The following is a 16,927-nucleotide window of genomic DNA, read 5'->3' as shown; positions in this document are numbered from 1 at the left end:
TATGTACGAGGCAGGCAATTACGTCGGTGTGCAGGAGGGAAACGTTGTGAGAATTATGACAGTTGGCAGTTGCCCATTTCTGTAGGTATAGTGACCAGGATATGTTTTCCGCTTGATGTCATCAATCATCATCCTTGGGATCGCTGCAAAGGCCGACCGAGGATGCCTCAGGTGTCCCGCGGTTACCGCTTTCTCCTCGAGAGACGCGACACCAGCAAATTTCCATCTCCACCCGGCTCATTTCTCGTCTTCTGCACCGAACAGAATTAGGAAATCATGACTACTCGGTAATATATCGACGATCAGAAACATGAGAAAAAAAAAAAACCTCAGTGACTAACTACCTTGCCCAAAAAAAGAAAAAGAAGAACAAAATTTAGGAGAAAGGGGGGGGTAAATGTGACAGCCCCAAGTGGAGAGCCCGAGGAGATTAAAAGTGTGCCCTAAGAACCTCATTGGATCCGACAGCTCCTGTCATTCGGACGACCCTAAGGGACTTCATCCAGTTACATTACTTATCGCGCTCCGGGGCTTCGCTGACTGCTAACTTTCCTCCTAGTTGGAACTCACTATCCCCCGATCGGGCAGGTCGGTGGACCTATGGCTGGTACTTCAGAAGTTCAGGCGAGGGGCAACAGGCTTGGCAGTTCTCCGAGTTCCAATGATCAAGATGAAGGAGGGGTGGCTGTGATGATTGGTAGTTCTTGCTTGGTTCTCCGTATACTAAACTAATCGCTTCATTTTGTACTTTAGTTCTCGCGGCTGACGATGACCCCGGTGCTAGGCGATCAGGATCAGATCAGTGCCTGTCAGGGTATGAACGCCGGGATAAGAAGCAAAAGTGGGTGAAGGATTGCCGTGTGTGCCGCCTCATTGGGATCCAGGTACCTGGTTCGCAAAGGCAGAATCTGCTGAAGCTGGAGCTGGACCGAAACATCGTGACTCCGTGGATTTCCCGAGGCGAGGCTCCACTACGAGCAAGCCTAGCTGAGTAGTTCGAGCGCCATGGATGGGATCCCTTCCGATATGGCTCTTCATGTAACATGATGGGATACGAAATACGACCGACCAAGTTGCACTCGGGAATGAGTTCCAGCGGTGGGTCGGATCGATGACGAGATTCATCTTCAGTGCAGGATCGTACACGTACACTGGCGAAAGTACACCTTTGCTAGCCACACAGCACACACTACGGAATGCCCTACAAATACAAAATTCCATAATACAGGGAAGCGGTCGAGTCTCAGAGAATGGCCCCTCTCGCACCCCCTGCAACGCATGCGCGACGTGCAGAATTGACGCTTGTACGCAGCAGATCAAGCTCCATGGCGTCACAATGAGCTGACAAAGCCTCGTTTAGAACTCAGGTACGGATTCGCTTCGAGGAATGCAATATACCGATTCCCGAGTGATCGCGGTAAGGGCACCGAACCTAAAGGCATCGTGTCCAATGTTCAAACTCCAAGGGCAAACTCCAAAATGCTCGGATAGCAAATTTAGCGTTGGACTAAAGCAAAAAGCAGACCCGTCATTGGGGATGATCAGCTACTGAGCTAAGGCGTTAAGTTGGGCGACGCGACCCCGCCCAATCCGTACTTTTGGGATTTGGCCCTTGGGGGCGGTTGACTGACACCGCCTCCACCAGGCACCAGCCTCCTTCCAGAGATAAAGTCAAATCTCGGACGCAGATTAAAGGAGAGAGTGCGAAAAGGGGGGAATTCTGATTTCTGACTTAAAGCGCGGCGGGGACGGCGGCCCGGGGAGCGCGGACCGAACGTCGCCAACGCTTGTCATCAAAAGCAAATATACGATCTGCCTGTCAAAGCCCTGTCAGTGACAGTCCAGACCCCCCTCACCGAGCGCAGCCAGACCCGCTTCCACGCCATCGTTCTTGCAAGCCTTCCTCCGAGATCAGGCCCGATGATTGGCCGATGAGGCGCAATCGCCTTCTCGCATCGTGAGAACCGATCTGCTTTCCTGGGATTGCGTTCATCGAAATCTCATGCATCCTTGTCCGGGAGGGAACCGGTGACCTGGATGGCATAAAAGTACCGTCGTCCTCGCGCCCGGGCGTGTCCCTCCAATCTCCCCTTTTCTCCTTTCGCCCATGCGTGTGTACCTTTCCCGGGGTAAAGGTATCTTTTTTCTGCGTCTTGTCAGGAAACGATCCTTGCAATCGGCGGTCCAGCTCCTTCCCGGACATTCTCTGACATGTTATGGAGCTCCTATGGGGCGGACTGGGATTGTGCTGCAATTCCCCTGGCGGACTGACTAATTAAACATTTGACGTGGCATTCATTGGATTGTTAGGAATCATTCCGTGCTGTCTGCACTCAAAACATCAGTTCCTTCTGCACATTTTTATTGCTATGTAGTATGTACATAGCTAAGGTAGCGAGCGTTTACGAACGGTGAGACAACGACTCGACAGGGCCGGGCGGCAACGCGGGAGCCAGGATAGCGATCCAAATTTGCAGCTCGCTGCTTTCCCCTTCCGGCCTCCAGAGTAGATCAGTCATCGGGTCTACACAGTATAGGTAACTAGTTAACTAGTTAACTAATTCAGCCTTCAAGTCAGCAAGGACGCCCAAACGCCAGCATGAGAGACAACAATCCCACATCTAGACCTAGTCCTCAATCAAGTAGAGTACTGTCTTCGGAGTAGATATTCCCCCGAAACAATAATACAATAAACCAAAACAAAAGAGGTCGATAAAGAAAAAAAACATGTCGCGCCCCAGTCCCACAATCGAATTCAAATTCAATTCAATCCCTGTCTCTGATCCATCATACTCCGTCCTAGATAAACAACTTAAAATAACTGGATACTGGATAATGGATGATAATGGATCCAGTCCATCTATTCCATTCATCTCCCGACCGGGCCGAGCCTATGCAGAACACTCTGCATGTAATCAGACCGAGGAATGAGAGGTATCGATTAGTGTATCTGTTGTACGACAATACTACTGTATGAGTATGCAGGATTCATCTCCAGAGTACGGTCATTAGATAAGCTATTCTCCGAGAGACAGGTAATACCTGAGAAAAAGAAAAGAAAGGAAAGTGACATGGATAGATGGGTTTAGTTTGTGGGGAGGGAGTACTGTACCTAGGACTAGGAGGTAGTATCCGGACCACTTTGGCTTGATGATTGGACTATACCTACACAACACAGTACAGCGTAGGTAATTAGCTAGTCTATAGACTAACAGAGGAAGGTATCTAGCCTCCAAAGCGACGGTTTCACCAGCCGATCGCATGTTGCAGAATCATTAAACATTATTAAAACTACACCATACTCCGGGAAGTCCTCCAGACGCAATCTAAAAAAGTAGAGTTTTGTGCCATCAAACTCAAGGTTGCGGGTAATGCCGGGAAGAGCGCCTTCAGAACCAAACCATGGAACCCGTCCCCATAGTTAGTCGGTTGGAATTCGGCCCAGAGTTACGTTCTGTCTGAGGTCTGATCGAGCGGGGAAAACTAACTTAACTACGAAGTACATATTGACTGTAGACTCGTCAAATACCTCCTGGAACAGCTCATATCATATCAAATCTACCGTAGGGAACAGGAACAAACGGATACGAAGCCGTCTCACAAAAATAAACTTTCCCCGGTCTACGGAGCACTCTGCTGCGATCGATAGATTTGATTTTTGATTTTGATTTTTAGTGTCCACCATTTGTGTAAACAAACCTGCAAGTCAATATTTGCGTTACACTTACGGAGTACAGCTGATCTCATGCGCCGGAACGCGCAACGGGGAGAGACGGCAAGGTGCATGGTCTTGTTGAGGGCTTCTCGTGACAGATGGGATGGCTCACTCTGTTTCCGGGTGGATTGAATGGTGGGAATATGATAGATGATCTGATATGCTCCGTCGGGAAGTGGGAGACGAAAAGCAAGAAATAACCAAATAAAAAAAGAGGGGCCAGAGAAACAGAAGGAAAAGAAGCAAAACCAACGAGTGGATAAAGAGAGGCACTCCATACTCCGTACAGCAAAACACGCAGGAAAACTGGAGAAACTGGAGACTCAGGATCAAGTATCCGACTTCCGCCCGCGCCTAACAGAGCGAAAAACAAATGAAAATGAATGCCTCAATCCCACCCATTCGAGGATCCCTGACTGGCGCCCAGCTCAACCATGGTTCAGACCCGCGCGGTGGATCATGCATGCATGCAGGCAGTTCAAATCGGTCATGATTCAAGAATTTCTCACCACTGGCCATTGGCCCAGAAATTGTCCGCGGCGTGCTTGTGCCTCCACCAGCCCTCGGATTGATTGGTCCCAGCCAGGGGAACAGAGCAGGGATGATCCATGTTGTCGGATGCAAATATCGTGGGTGTTGCACGGCGATGATATCAGACTTTCTATTCTCGGTTGTCCGGAGGAGTTGTTGGCTGGCTGACGCTGTGCACAGTTTGTCCGTTTCTTGTCAAGTGTCACTCACTTTCTCTCGTCCGAATGTCATTTCTTCCCCCACATTTTTAGTGTCTCTTTTTCTTTTTTCGTTTCTCTTCGGCTTACGGAGGACTAATTTGGAAGCCCTCAACCGGAGTCAGTGATCGTCGTCGATCAAACCAAAATGCACGGATTTCTCAATGCGTGTCGCACAGTCGCTCTTCTTCACGATCTCGCTTCGAGGGATCTACAATGTCCGAATGACTTGGCTATGGTCGCAAACTAAACTGTATAACTACGTACACAGTATATACACAGTACTCTGTATAGTTGGTGGTCTTGTTCGGCGAAGGAATCAAGGCAGGAACTGTACTACGTATGCATGTCCATGACCAGGGATAACCCTACTACCTAGGCGACCGTTTCTGCCTGTTTTCTTTTTCTCCCCATCAAAGACAGAAAGAGTAAAGACAGGCTCTAAATCCTTCTACCGGTCCTCAACTGCCACCTCACCTGTACTGAGTAGTTAGTGTCGATTAAGCCGTACCGGTCCTCATTGACAGGTCAACGACTCGCTAAAATAGTCTGGTTAGATATGGAGACAGTACTTCTTTCTAGTTTCTACGGAGTACTCCTAGTCCTACAGCCTCAAACCAGGTTACTCATGTCTTCTTCTACCCCGTCCCGGTGTCGTCAATCCCGGGTTCTAGAACTACGGATGTGCATGATCCACTGGTTATCATCGTTTCCTGGGTTCACTCGGTCGCATGCAGACAGGGAAGCTCAGCTCGGTTTCGTCTAGGATGTAGCATGTAGATAGAGTTCGTGATTTGAATTAATGGACTGTATATTTGGAAGGATTCGAAGGTTTTCTCGACGGGGCACACAGACCAGATGCCGAAGGGCACGGAGGAATTACTCGAAAGGGCAGTTGAAGGCTGCTGAATACTCCATAGCATACACCGTAGATACCGAATAACGTAATCGGACACCGAACTGCCGCGACACCGAATTGTTGGTCTCTTATTGTTTCTAATTATCAAAAAATTGAATTTTCAATTATTCCATCAAAAACGAAGCTTTTCATCAATATGGAGATTTTATCTCGAGATAAGAAATTAGCGTTTGTTATTAAAATTTTTAAAAAGAATCTTTTCGTTTTTAAACAGGCCTACGCGATCGTTTTTGACATAAAAATAAACATTTTAAAAAACCGATTAAAAGAAATCAAATCTCGTAATGAAATAGAGGCAAATTGCAGGAAGTTTTCTATTAATAATAAATTAATATTGAAATAGAAAATCCTCGATATAAACTCTTGTGAATATTCTCTTACAATTGCAAAAGTCCGTTATTTTGCAGAAATTCTTTTTGCTATAAGATTGAAGCCTTTCACTTCAAATGACATTTTTATAAATGTTTGTTAAATCAATTGATTCATTTCTCGTCATGAAACTGAATTAAAGTCAAAATATACAAAACGATATAATTATTAATATGCAAAATGTGAAAATTCCAAGACCATAAATCGTTGGTTCAAATTAATGCAAAATATTATATAAAAATATAAGATTCTGGACCAAGATATTTATAATATAAATGAAACAAATTTTCAAATGAGAGTAACCGCTATCGCGAAAGTTGTATGTGATATAAAATTGTAAAAAAACAATGTAAGATCAATATATTAAATAATCATGAATGAATTACAACAATTATCACGATTAATGTTGCAAGCATCGTTTTATTTTTGTAAATCATTTTTGCAAATAAAATGCAACAAGAAAAATGATTTAAAGATATTTCAAAGAGTTATAGGATTAGTGTGAACGAGAATAAATGAATGAATAATAAATTTGACTTTGAATGACTTCAATTTTTCGATAATTTTACAATTTCAAAAACGACCGATCAATATTGTCTTTTATTGTTTAACAATTATAGATTTCATTTCACATCTGAATTGATTAATTCTGCGAAATAAAAAATATCATTCTTTTATATATGTTGTCGCATTCTTCACATAAATTGCAATTGTTTGATGTGGATTGTTTTTTATCGCTCAAAAAATATTATGATTAGCAAATTAGCAAAATTATACAAAATGGAATGAAATATATTAATAAAAATGATTTTATTTGTTATTTTAAACATGCATATAAAAAAACATTTTTTATAAATAATATAAAAAGCTTTTTCGTCGTTACAGGCCTCGTTTCATACAATTTAAATAAAATGTTTTTTAAATTGAAATTTTTACAATTTTCAATATTTATTTTATTTTTAATTTTATCATTTAATCAATTTATGTATTTCGATAAAATGTCTGTGAATCTTTATCAATTAAATCATTAACGTGAAAAATCTCAAATGTTGTAAGAATCGAGATTATTATCATTTATTGTAAATCAAACGTTTGAAAAGATTTATAAAGATGCGAAAATAATTATACAGAATGTGATTTTACTTCAACAAAAAATATGTCAATTTTGTGCAGTAAAACAATATAAAAAAAACAATAAAAAGATTTCATGACAATATTTTCAAACAAAAGACACTTTAATTGGTCAAGAAGATCAAAAAATAACGAATAAAGTTGCAAAAAAAACAAAAAATAAAATTGTTTAAAGATCTTTAATACGCCAATTATCGCGCTGCAATAATTGCAATCAGAAAGATTACAATTGATTAAAATGTCTTTTTTAATTAAAAAATAGAATATGATTAATTTTTATTATGTTTTTTTGCAGTTTTGAGCGTTGAAATCGCTTCATTTTTGATTAAATCGTTGAAATCGAGCATTTTGATGATCACGGCAGCGGGCGGCCGGCGGTTCGGTGTCGCGGCGGTTCGGTGTCCGATTACGTTAGAGGGGAGAGCCTTGACTAGCGACTTACAGTAGTTAGTGTGGTCTGCCCCGGTGACTGAACAGAAGGGGGATCGACAACAAGGGTTGCTGAAACTTGAGTATCAAGGACCACAGACAAAAGTCCAAATGATAAAAAAGAGGCGATTGTTTCAACACAATCGTTTCTGCATCCGGACACCTGCTGCTTAGGCGGAAGGCTATCGTGCGCTTCGTGATCGAGATCCGAGCATGTAGAACCACTCTCCGGGCCGGATCGAGTCCTGGCAATCTATCACAGGTTCTTTTTGGCCTTCTCCATTGATTTCGTCCCTCCTCTTTTTTTTTTTTTTTTTTTTTTTTTTTTTGGATCCCCTGATGGCGTGGTTTGGTTTCATTCTATCTCTTGCAAAAGACCAACGGAGAAATTCCATTCCTTGATCGGACGGCCCGCGAGCCCACCGGTTGGATACAGTGCAAAGTTAATCTCGAGTACGCAGACAAGATGATGAAGATACATAGACCGAGCGAATCCCGTTCTCATTGCATCCTGAATCTGCATCATCCCGGGTCATCCACGATTCCAACGATCCACCCAAGTGTACCCCGTGTGTGGCTGGACAAATCGATCACGGCCAGTTGTTCAGGACCCATCGACTACTGTCCCTCATCGTAGGGCTATCCTGGAAAAGATGGACAGAAAAGAAGAGAAACCTCTGGCCGGAGAGAGGCCCCTGCAGTTGCCGCCGTCTGATGGATCGACTGAACTATCGACGAGGAGCGAAAGCCGAAGCAAGGAATCTCTTGGCCGGGGCTAAAATCAACGGCCTGAGCGTTGGTGGATCGGGTCTGGCTCTGGGATTTGATATTGGGGATCGATTGTTCTAGAGGTGGCTCTCGTATCGATGGGTTTAGCGATTAGGCGTGGCGGGGGTTCTGGTCTTTTCTCTGGCAGATTGTTCTGCAATATTCTTCTCTATTGTTATGTACTCCGACTCCGTAGTATAGACTCTATATCCTATAACGTAGAACAACCCTCTAGATTTACTATATAATTCCTATAATCTCTATAACCCATGACGATAGACAAGATCACTCGATCCGATGATGCAAGTCCATAAAAATCCCGATCAAACCCCGCGACCCCTCATCATGTATCGAATTTCCCACTTGCACCATTCGGCTCGCTCTGCACGCCGCTCAAAACAGACGTGGAGTGGATAAGCTGGACATCCTTCGGCCCCTCCCAACGAACCCCCAAATCACTCCCTACACAGTAGTTTGAGAGTTTCTCGCCATTGAAGTCTTTGAAATGTTTTACTTTGGGGCATAGTGCAGACCCGATTACCAGGTCCGTTGTCTGACCGTATGCAAGATCGATCCATTCCATTCCCCTGCCAGCCTTCCAGTTCCCGTGGGCGATATTGTCTCCGGTGACCTTTTCCGCCGCGATAGACGAGTTCTTCGAGCTGGATTTGAGTTTGGGGAGTGTCCGGCTGATATCTCCGGCCATTGGAATTGTCGCAATGAGGTCTGTTCCATGGTTCATACTTTATAGTCTATCTCGGTTTGATTTGTTTATTTATTCATTTTCAAGGGATTTTTGCCATCGTGGTTACGGTAATCCCGTCGATAGCATCATGCATGTCTTGACCGAAACGACCACTTCTCGATTGAGTTTCTTATTTCCGGTTTCTTCAGCTGGCTGGCTGGCTGGCTGAAGCAACATTCGCCACGCGAGATATCTACTGTAGGTACGGAGTACTACGTAGGTGTAGACTGTAGACGACCCCCGACTGTCCTGAGATCGGCCGAGTCACGGGACCCTTTGCTATCGGCTATTTTGGGCGCAGGAATGTATGTACCATGCCACTTTTGCCAGTAGGTACACGGTGTATGTACTCCGGTGTGCGTCGTAGCTAGGTACACCATGACAGCCGCATTAATGCCAAATGCCAAATGCTAAAAATGCCTCCGTCCTGAATTATTCCAGTGTGGCGGTGGCTGGGATGTCGCAGGTAACTAGTATTCAGTCTCTACGCTAGTTTTGCGCGCACACACACACACACACACACAGAAAGAAAGAACGAAATGAAAGGAAAAAAACCCCTCGTATCACATAACTAGGTAGGTAGGTACAGTAGTTAATCTAATATAATAATACCATTATGCTAACCAACCTAGCACACACACACACACACAGTAATCACAATAATACTGTAGCTCCCCCTCCCCTCCCCTCCCCTCCCCTCCCCCCTAACCACTGTAGAGTACTCTCATTCTGCAATGTCACAATTAATAATGTTTCTTTTCTTTTTCTTCAATTTACCCCTCCCCGTCTTCCCTGCCTTCCACCCCCGGCGATTGCAAAGACAACTGTTCTGCAGCATGCAATGCAGTCGATATCCCTACACCGCTACTGTTGACACATCCATTGGTTCTGGTTTACGCGCTGCTTGTTTACCTATCTCCTTGCCATTGTTTTTGTTTTTTTTTCTTTCTTTATTTCTCACCCATTTTTCACACTTTCTGTCTCTGACCTGACCCCCCTTTTCTGTTTTTTGTTTTTTGTCGCCCCTCGTTCGTTCAGATGATCGATGACCGGGTGACCTCGAGGGTATTTCTTTCTTGGTTGTGGGAAAAACAGGACTGAAATGTAGGTATAGACAAGGTTGAATTGATTCATTATACTATGTAGAGGGTACAACTTTTGTTTCTGCTTTTGGTGACAGTTGACAGTTCTCAAAACACAGGACACGGACGGAGATATGAGGACGAAATTATAAACAGGGGGGAGGAAATTCCCTTTTTGAACTGAACGCCAGAAGTGCCAATCGTACTTTTTCTTTTTCTTTTTCGGTTGTCGTTGCTGATTCCGTTTCTTTTTGGTATGGTCCGGTGTGTCTATCCTCGTAGAAATTGCCTCAAGTCTCGAGTCTGACTCCTTGAGTCTGAGGTCCGAGGGCGGTGCAGAATACCACGCAGTACCAGGGGTTGCCCCCCCTCCCCCCATCCTTCAGGAGCTTCATTCATATCCCTTTCATTTTATTTCAAAGGGGATAACCACGCATCCGGAGAGGGAATGGTGTGGTGGCCCAAGATGCGGTCAATAAGGGGGACCACCTTCTCGTCTCTTCCTGGCGGAAGAGGGATCGACCGGAACTGTAGAATTCCATCCCCGTAGCCATCGTGTCGCGAATGCCAGGATCATTGCACCAGTGCCAGGCCTTCGCCCTCAAGCAAACCGGCCTCCTTGACTAGCTCGTAGAACTTACCGCCACGCTTGATCAGCTCCTTGGGCGTGTCGAACTCGGCCACCCGGCCCTTGTCTAGCACCACGATCCGGTCGGAGTCGATGATCGTGTTAATGCGATGGGCAATGGTGATGATGGTGCGATCCGAGAAGATGCTACTGCGCAAGGTGCGTTGAAGCAATGCATCCGTTTCCACATCCACCGCAGCCTGGCCAGTGGCGTTAGCATCGGCTTAATTTAAAAATAAATCAAGGAAAAATCTTCATAGGGTAGCTTGGGAAATATCGGTGAGAAGGAAGAATTTCGGTGACTACTTACTGTGGCCTCATCAAGCACAAGAATATTACTAGGCGTCAGCAAAGCCCGTGCAAGATTAACCAGCTGGCGCTGGCCTTGACTTAGATTGGATCCTGTCATGTCCACGTTAGCTCCATATTCGAACAAAGATGCAACTAGAGAAAAGACCACGGGCCAGAACTACAGGTCAGTGGCACCGTAGAAAGCCGAGATACGTACCTCCTTCCTGGATTCGGGCATCGAGCTGACCCTCCATTTGCGCAACGTGATCCTTTAGTCGTGCGTGCTCTGCAAGATAACAAGTTAGCTAACCCCGTTTATGTTGCCGCCGTATGCAGTGCGTCAAGCCCAACGTACCCAGGACACTCCACAGTTCGGTGTCGTCATGTGCGTGGCGAGGATCCAGATTATCTCGGACGGTGCCCTCAAACATGGCAGGATCCTGGGGGATGATGGCCAAACGGCCGCGCAGATCCAACAAACCAATGGTAGACACGTTCAGCCCATCAATACTAAAGGAGGGGGGAAGTACGGTCAGTATTTTGGGCTCAGACTCATATGTTCAGGCAGCGGTCCTCACCTAATGTGTCCGCGAGCCGCTTCAATGATACGGAAGAGCGCTAGAGTCAGGGAACTCTTGCCTGCTCCCGTACGGCCCACCACGCCAATCTTCTCGTGCGGTTTAATGTCTAGCGTGATATCCTTGAGGACGAGGTCGAGTCCTGGGCGGTAACGTGTGCTGTAGTTGTTGAAGGAAACCGCGCCTTGCGCCGGCCAGCCAATCGCCGGACGGTGCTTGAAAATCACATCGGGTGCCTCGCTGGGGAGGTTGGCATACTCCAGAACACGCTCCACGGAGACAATGTTGGTCTCCACCTCGACCGTCTGTCGGACGATCCAGTTGAGAGATTGGGTGATCTGGAGAGCATACGACATGGCCAGACCAACCATTCCTGCAGAGATGCCACTACCGGTCGAGACCGAGATGATTGAGAGGACCGCGGATGACAAGATGATGACCGAACCAATGAACTCGAGACGGACAGCCAACCATCGATTGGCGCTGATGGACGGGAAATAAGCCCGGAGGTTCGCATCCATACGCCATTCGTTCTCCAGAGTAAACCGGTTCTCCTGTCGATAGGCACGGATAGTCGAGATGCCTCCAAGAGACTCCTGGAAATGGGCAAAGATTGGACTGCGAGTAACACTGTCCAAGCGTTTCAACTCCCGAGAGGTACGCAGATAATACTTCTGGTAGCTGAAGTAAACGTAACTCAACGGGATGATCAATAAGATGAAGGCGGGAGTCCCGGAGGCGATGACAACCATCGTGAAGATTGCCTTGGCGGAGTTTCCGAACAGCTAGAACATAGTTAATAGGAGACAGATATAGATCAAGCTTGGCAACTTACCATGTTGAATGTGCGAGCGAGAACCTCATCAATACGGTAAACATCACTAGACGGTGCAATTAGCTTCCATCAATGGCTTTGTACTGAGACGCAAGGTGGTGTGGATTTACCTCGAGAATCGATTGAGAATCCGTCCAGACGGCGTAGTCTCGAAAAAGCTCATGGGAGAACGGAAGATGGAGAACGCCATCCGCTCGTGGAGTTTCCGCGACGCCTGGGAAACGATCAATATAAGTTCGCATGAGATAATTGCCTGAAAAACTTACTTCAATCGAGCAGAATATCCATAAGATAAGGTTTTGCACGATGACCAACGCAGAAGATCCAATACCAAAGGCTAAATAGATACCGATGTATTTTCCAACCTTGAGATGCGGGTTCAGTTCACTCTGCTCCGACCAATACTTCAGCCAGTAACTACCGGCAACTTGGGCGGTTTGAGCGCCCAGGAGGGCGACCAGGTAGAAACACACAGCGATGATGTTGCTGTTCTTGGCATATTCACCATAAACACTCCATTTAACCTTGCCTTGCTGCGAGGTTTCCTGGGTTTGTTTCGACTTCAGAACGTTCTCCTCATCAGCGAGCTTCCGTCTGGGGCCGGACCAGCTGACAGTGCTGGCACGTCGCAAAGTCACGGTGCTTGAGCGTCGCTGATGGCCAGATCGAATAGGAAGGAGGGAGCCAACTTCCTGCTCAGCCTCCTCTTGGTCGGAGGCGTCCGAGTCCAGATTATCGGTCACCGTAGCAGATTCCGAGCTTTCAGCACTGGCAAGGCCAGGTCCATCGCTACTGCTTGAGCCATCGTCATCCGAGTCGTTCATCGTGGTCCGGACGAGGTTGGCAACTTCGCCTTTCATAGCAAGCAGCTGCTCGTACGTTCCCTTCTCAATCAAGGTTTTGTTTCGCAAAAGGCCGATGAAATCGGCTTCCTTCAGAACTGGAATGGCGTTTGTAGCAAGGATTCTAGTTTTGGTGCTAAGGATACCGGTGCGTCCAAGGACCTTGTTAATAAGGTGTCTGCCGACATGCTGGTCGACTGCGGACAAGACGTCGTCAAGTAGGTAAACGTCCGCACGAGCATACACCGCTCTAGCAAGGGTCAAACGGGCCTTCTGTCCACCGGAGAGAGAGATTCCCCTCTCTCCGACCTCAGTCTGGTCGCCATCTGGCAGATTCTTGAAATCGTCCAACAAAGCACACGCTTCCACAGTCAGGTCGTAGAACTGAGGATCCCACTTGTGTCCAAAAACAATGTTCTCGCGCACGCTGGCATTCATCACCCACGCCGATTGCGCAACGTAGGCGATGCGGCCGCGCACCACGACCTCTCCATCGGTTCTCCACAGATCCCCAAGGAGCGACTGCAGAAGGGACGATTTCCCGGCACCAACCCGGCCAACGATGCAGCTGAGCTCTCCTTTGCGAGCGCTGAAGTCGATGTTCTCGATAACATGAGTGCCATCATAGCGGTCCCAGGTAAACGAGGCTTCGCTGATCCGGACGGACTCATCCCCAATGTGAGCAACTGCATCCTCATATTTGACGGCATTGGTCTGCAGCTCTTCTGCGGTGAAATAGTTCGTCAGACGGTTAATGGCCACCGAAGCTTCAATTACAGCGGTGATGACCATTGGTAAGATCGAGAGAGGGAAGGTCAACAGATTGAAAAGCGTCAACGCGGGGAAAACAACACTGGTGGTCAAGGGACGACTATCGATCAGTGCAAAAACCGTGAAAGTGGAGCATGAAACAAGGAACGGGGTCGACTGCCAGGTGAAGTTGGCAATGGACTGAGTGGCACCGATTTTCCGGAGAGTGTTCAGCTCGAGGTCATTACGGATGTGACTAAGTTTGTTCATAAAAGCGGTGTTCCAGGCGTAGAGCTTAATGCTCTTGATGCTGTTCAGAATTTCAGTCATCAATCTCGAACGTGCGTCTTTGTTTTTCATCTGCTTGAGCTGCAAGCGCTTCATCATCCGAGCGATCACTCCATTCAGCGGAATCATCAAGATCATCATGGCAATACCAGCAAACATACTAACGCCAATGAGCTGATACAGGGAGATCATGCAAAGGGTAATTTGGAAAGGTGCCGACCAGAGCTGAATACCAAATTGGGTCAGGTCAGACAAACGTTGCTGGTCGACAGCCATGTGGTTGACGATATCACCAGTGGTCTTCGAGGCACGTCCCTCGCTAGAAAGGCGCAGAGATTTGGCATAAATCATCGCGGTTAATCCCGACTTCACCCGCATACCAGTGTCAAAAGCCCTCTGGAAATACTGATGAAGACACAGAGTCTGAGACACCGAAACGAGAAACATCCCCAAGGCGATTGCAACGCCTCTGATGACAGGTTGAGGGTCATCTGTCCGGTATGAATTGACGAAGTCGATCAGAATGCGCAGAAGCTGTGGCTGAACAAATGCAAGCATATCGCTGCCGCACTTGATGATTGCTGCTCGGAAATAGGAAGATCCAAATGCCCTGAACAGCGCACTCCACAAGGATGGCTTCGGTTTCTCAAGTTCCTGCTGCCATTTGTCCTCCAACGTGTTTCCGGTGGCTTGAGTTGTATCCCGTCGTCGAAGGTTCCACAGATCGTCTTGGGTTAGGAAGTTGTTGTACCCGAATTTCATCATTGGAGTCATCCAACTGAAAGTCAAGACCGAGAAGATATCGGCATACTCGTACGGACACTCATCCTCGTCACCCAATGCGTTGTAGGCGCTCTGCTTTTTTGGGACCAGGTACTCCAGCGCAAATTCAAGAATTGCCAGCCCCAGGCTCACGTTGAAGCAAACAAAGTACGGTAGCCGATCCTGGTATGCGTGTTGTGCCACGAGCGATCGGAGTTTAATGCCATAAGCAATGACGAAGAAAAGCCAATAGAAGAGGACGACGCCGTTGGGTTGTCGACTGCGCCAATGCTCGTAGTATTGAACCGCAAAAATCACGCCGAGCGAGGCAAAAACCAGCAGCGAGCTCCAGAATCTAAAGTCGGCAAACCAGGTATTCGGATCGGTCTCGACTTGGATCGCAGCTTGGAGGGCGGTCGTGAACATCAAAGCGGCTAAGACGGTCTAGCCAGCGGTCACGCTACTGTCAGCAGGGGATCGGGGGAAGCGGTGGGGTTGCGCAACTAACCAATTTGGTGTAGAAATGCCAGTTCTTCGAGACAGGCTCAGGGACTCGCTTTTTGAACAGGAACCACAGGGCACCTGCTCCCATGATCAGACCCCATGCTGCCACGATAGCGACACCCAGATCCAGAAAACACGGGGTCAGATCGAACCGAATGTTGCTTAACGGTCCCCATCCCTCGGGATCGCCGCAGAAGGGCTGCAACTTGGGGGACTGGAATGCAAAGTCCGGCCTTGACGACGGCGACACCAGCGATCCCGGGAGAGAATCCCCGAGGATCGCCTGGGAATTGCCGTCAGGCATGCTTTTACCCGGGCACGAGATCCCAACTTCAAACCTGGTCCCTGGTCCTTTCAGGCCACGCGGAGAAGAGGAAGAAGAACAGAGGGAATTTTTCCAGGGCGATTACAAGCAAAGGACGGTCGCAACAGTTGGAGAAAGAAGGTTCAAGGACGAGAGATAACGGCGAGCGAGAAGAGAGCGAGAGAGACTAAAGCCGCTAAGGCTGCAGGCTGCTTACTAAACCAAATAATCACTGGATCGGCCTTCGGATTTAACTAAAGACTTCGCGCTGACTCTGCCCTTGGTCGATGACTCAAATGCAAAAAGGATTTCAGATTCTGTGCTAGTAATGGTCTAGGGCAATTTCCCGCGCAGTCTCATCCTGTCCCTTACATCCGTAAGTCTTTTCCCCTTCGCCGTTGGCCGGAAACGAGCACTATGACATAACGAATTGAGGCGGTAGGCAGTCTTGGCACGTGGGGAGGCGGCGGAGCTGCTTAGAAATGCCAGCTCCAGAATGAACTTTCCCCGATCTTCATTCTCGATCTTAGCTTGATACCACGAGTGCGGTGGTTCGATCAATGGCTGCGAAGTGCGAACAGACCTACCCTTCATTGAGCATCCTGGAAGCCGTGCTGTACCCCGGAGGCTCAAGAATCGGCAAATTAGAGGAACAGTTGGCAATGACGTGATGCTCATCCCTGCATGCCATTTCGCCGCTGACATAAGCACTCGGCCGGCTCCGAAACAGGCAATCATGATAACCCTCCAGCTCTTCCAGACGATGACTCTTTGTTCCAGGTTGACAATCTGACTCAATTGTTCTCTACAGAGTCTAGACCGGGGAGATGACATGCGCCGTAGAATGTCATGGCCAGTCTACTTGCATGGCTGAACATGAAAGCCTGCCCACCGTTCGTTACCTATCTAAGCCTTTGCATCAAAACCCCCAATGATCCTAATTGCCTGGGCACATGGGTTTCTAAACTCGTCATGTTTGGGGACAATAATCAGGAACTTCAGCCCACGGACCTCGGCAAATTCCATTGTTCCTTGGACATTTCCGACCCGGGCAAGGACCGTGTGGATGATTGTCGAAAAGCTCAAGTATCGGATATCGTCGTTAATGCGCGCATGGACTTCATTTGTAACTTCCCATTTGCCCAGTCAGGTTGCCGACAATCTCCCGGTAAAATGCCCCAGATGGCGACAGTCTTGGGGCGTTAATTCATCCGTATGTAAAGTTTCCGCTCTAGTTAAAGCCGGGTTGAGTATGACTT

General features: G+C 47.4%; 3 protein-coding genes across 3 annotated transcripts; 1 reads left to right on the top strand and 2 right to left on the bottom strand.

Annotated features, from left to right (window-relative positions):
* Positions 1-8,313: 8,313 nt before the first annotated feature.
* On the bottom strand, positions 8,314-8,765 carry LDX57_010778 (uncharacterized protein; the record flags this gene model as incomplete). The annotated part of the gene is made up of 1 exon (XM_046092524.1): positions 8,314-8,765. The coding sequence occupies one exon, from the start codon at positions 8,763-8,765 to the stop codon at positions 8,403-8,405; it is 363 nt and encodes a 120-aa protein (XP_045948502.1). The 3' UTR covers positions 8,314-8,402.
* A 1,694-nt stretch (positions 8,766-10,459) lies between these two features.
* Positions 10,460-15,668, bottom strand: YCF1 (ATP-binding cassette glutathione S-conjugate transporter YCF1; the record flags this gene model as incomplete). Its single annotated transcript, XM_046092523.1, has 9 exons — positions 10,460-10,714; positions 10,825-10,916; positions 11,023-11,091; positions 11,161-11,315; positions 11,384-12,168; positions 12,219-12,264; positions 12,329-12,432; positions 12,485-15,304; positions 15,369-15,668. 9 exons carry the CDS (start codon positions 15,666-15,668, stop codon positions 10,460-10,462), a joined length of 4,626 nt encoding a protein of 1,541 aa, XP_045948501.1.
* Positions 15,669-16,640: 972 nt separating this feature from the next.
* LDX57_010776 (uncharacterized protein) lies at positions 16,641-16,874 on the top strand (the record flags this gene model as incomplete). The annotated part of the gene is made up of 1 exon (XM_046092522.1): positions 16,641-16,874. One exon carries the CDS (start codon positions 16,641-16,643, stop codon positions 16,872-16,874), a length of 234 nt encoding a protein of 77 aa, XP_045948500.1.
* Between the last annotated feature and the right edge of the window lie 53 nt (positions 16,875-16,927).

The sequence above is a fragment of the Aspergillus melleus genome, assembly GCF_016097325.1.
Source record: "Aspergillus melleus strain CBS 546.65 chromosome Unknown contig6, whole genome shotgun sequence".
NCBI classification, from domain to species: domain Eukaryota; kingdom Fungi; phylum Ascomycota; class Eurotiomycetes; order Eurotiales; family Aspergillaceae; genus Aspergillus; species Aspergillus melleus.
Note: the sequence above shows the minus strand (reverse complement) of the source record. Positions and strands in the feature narration are given on the sequence as shown.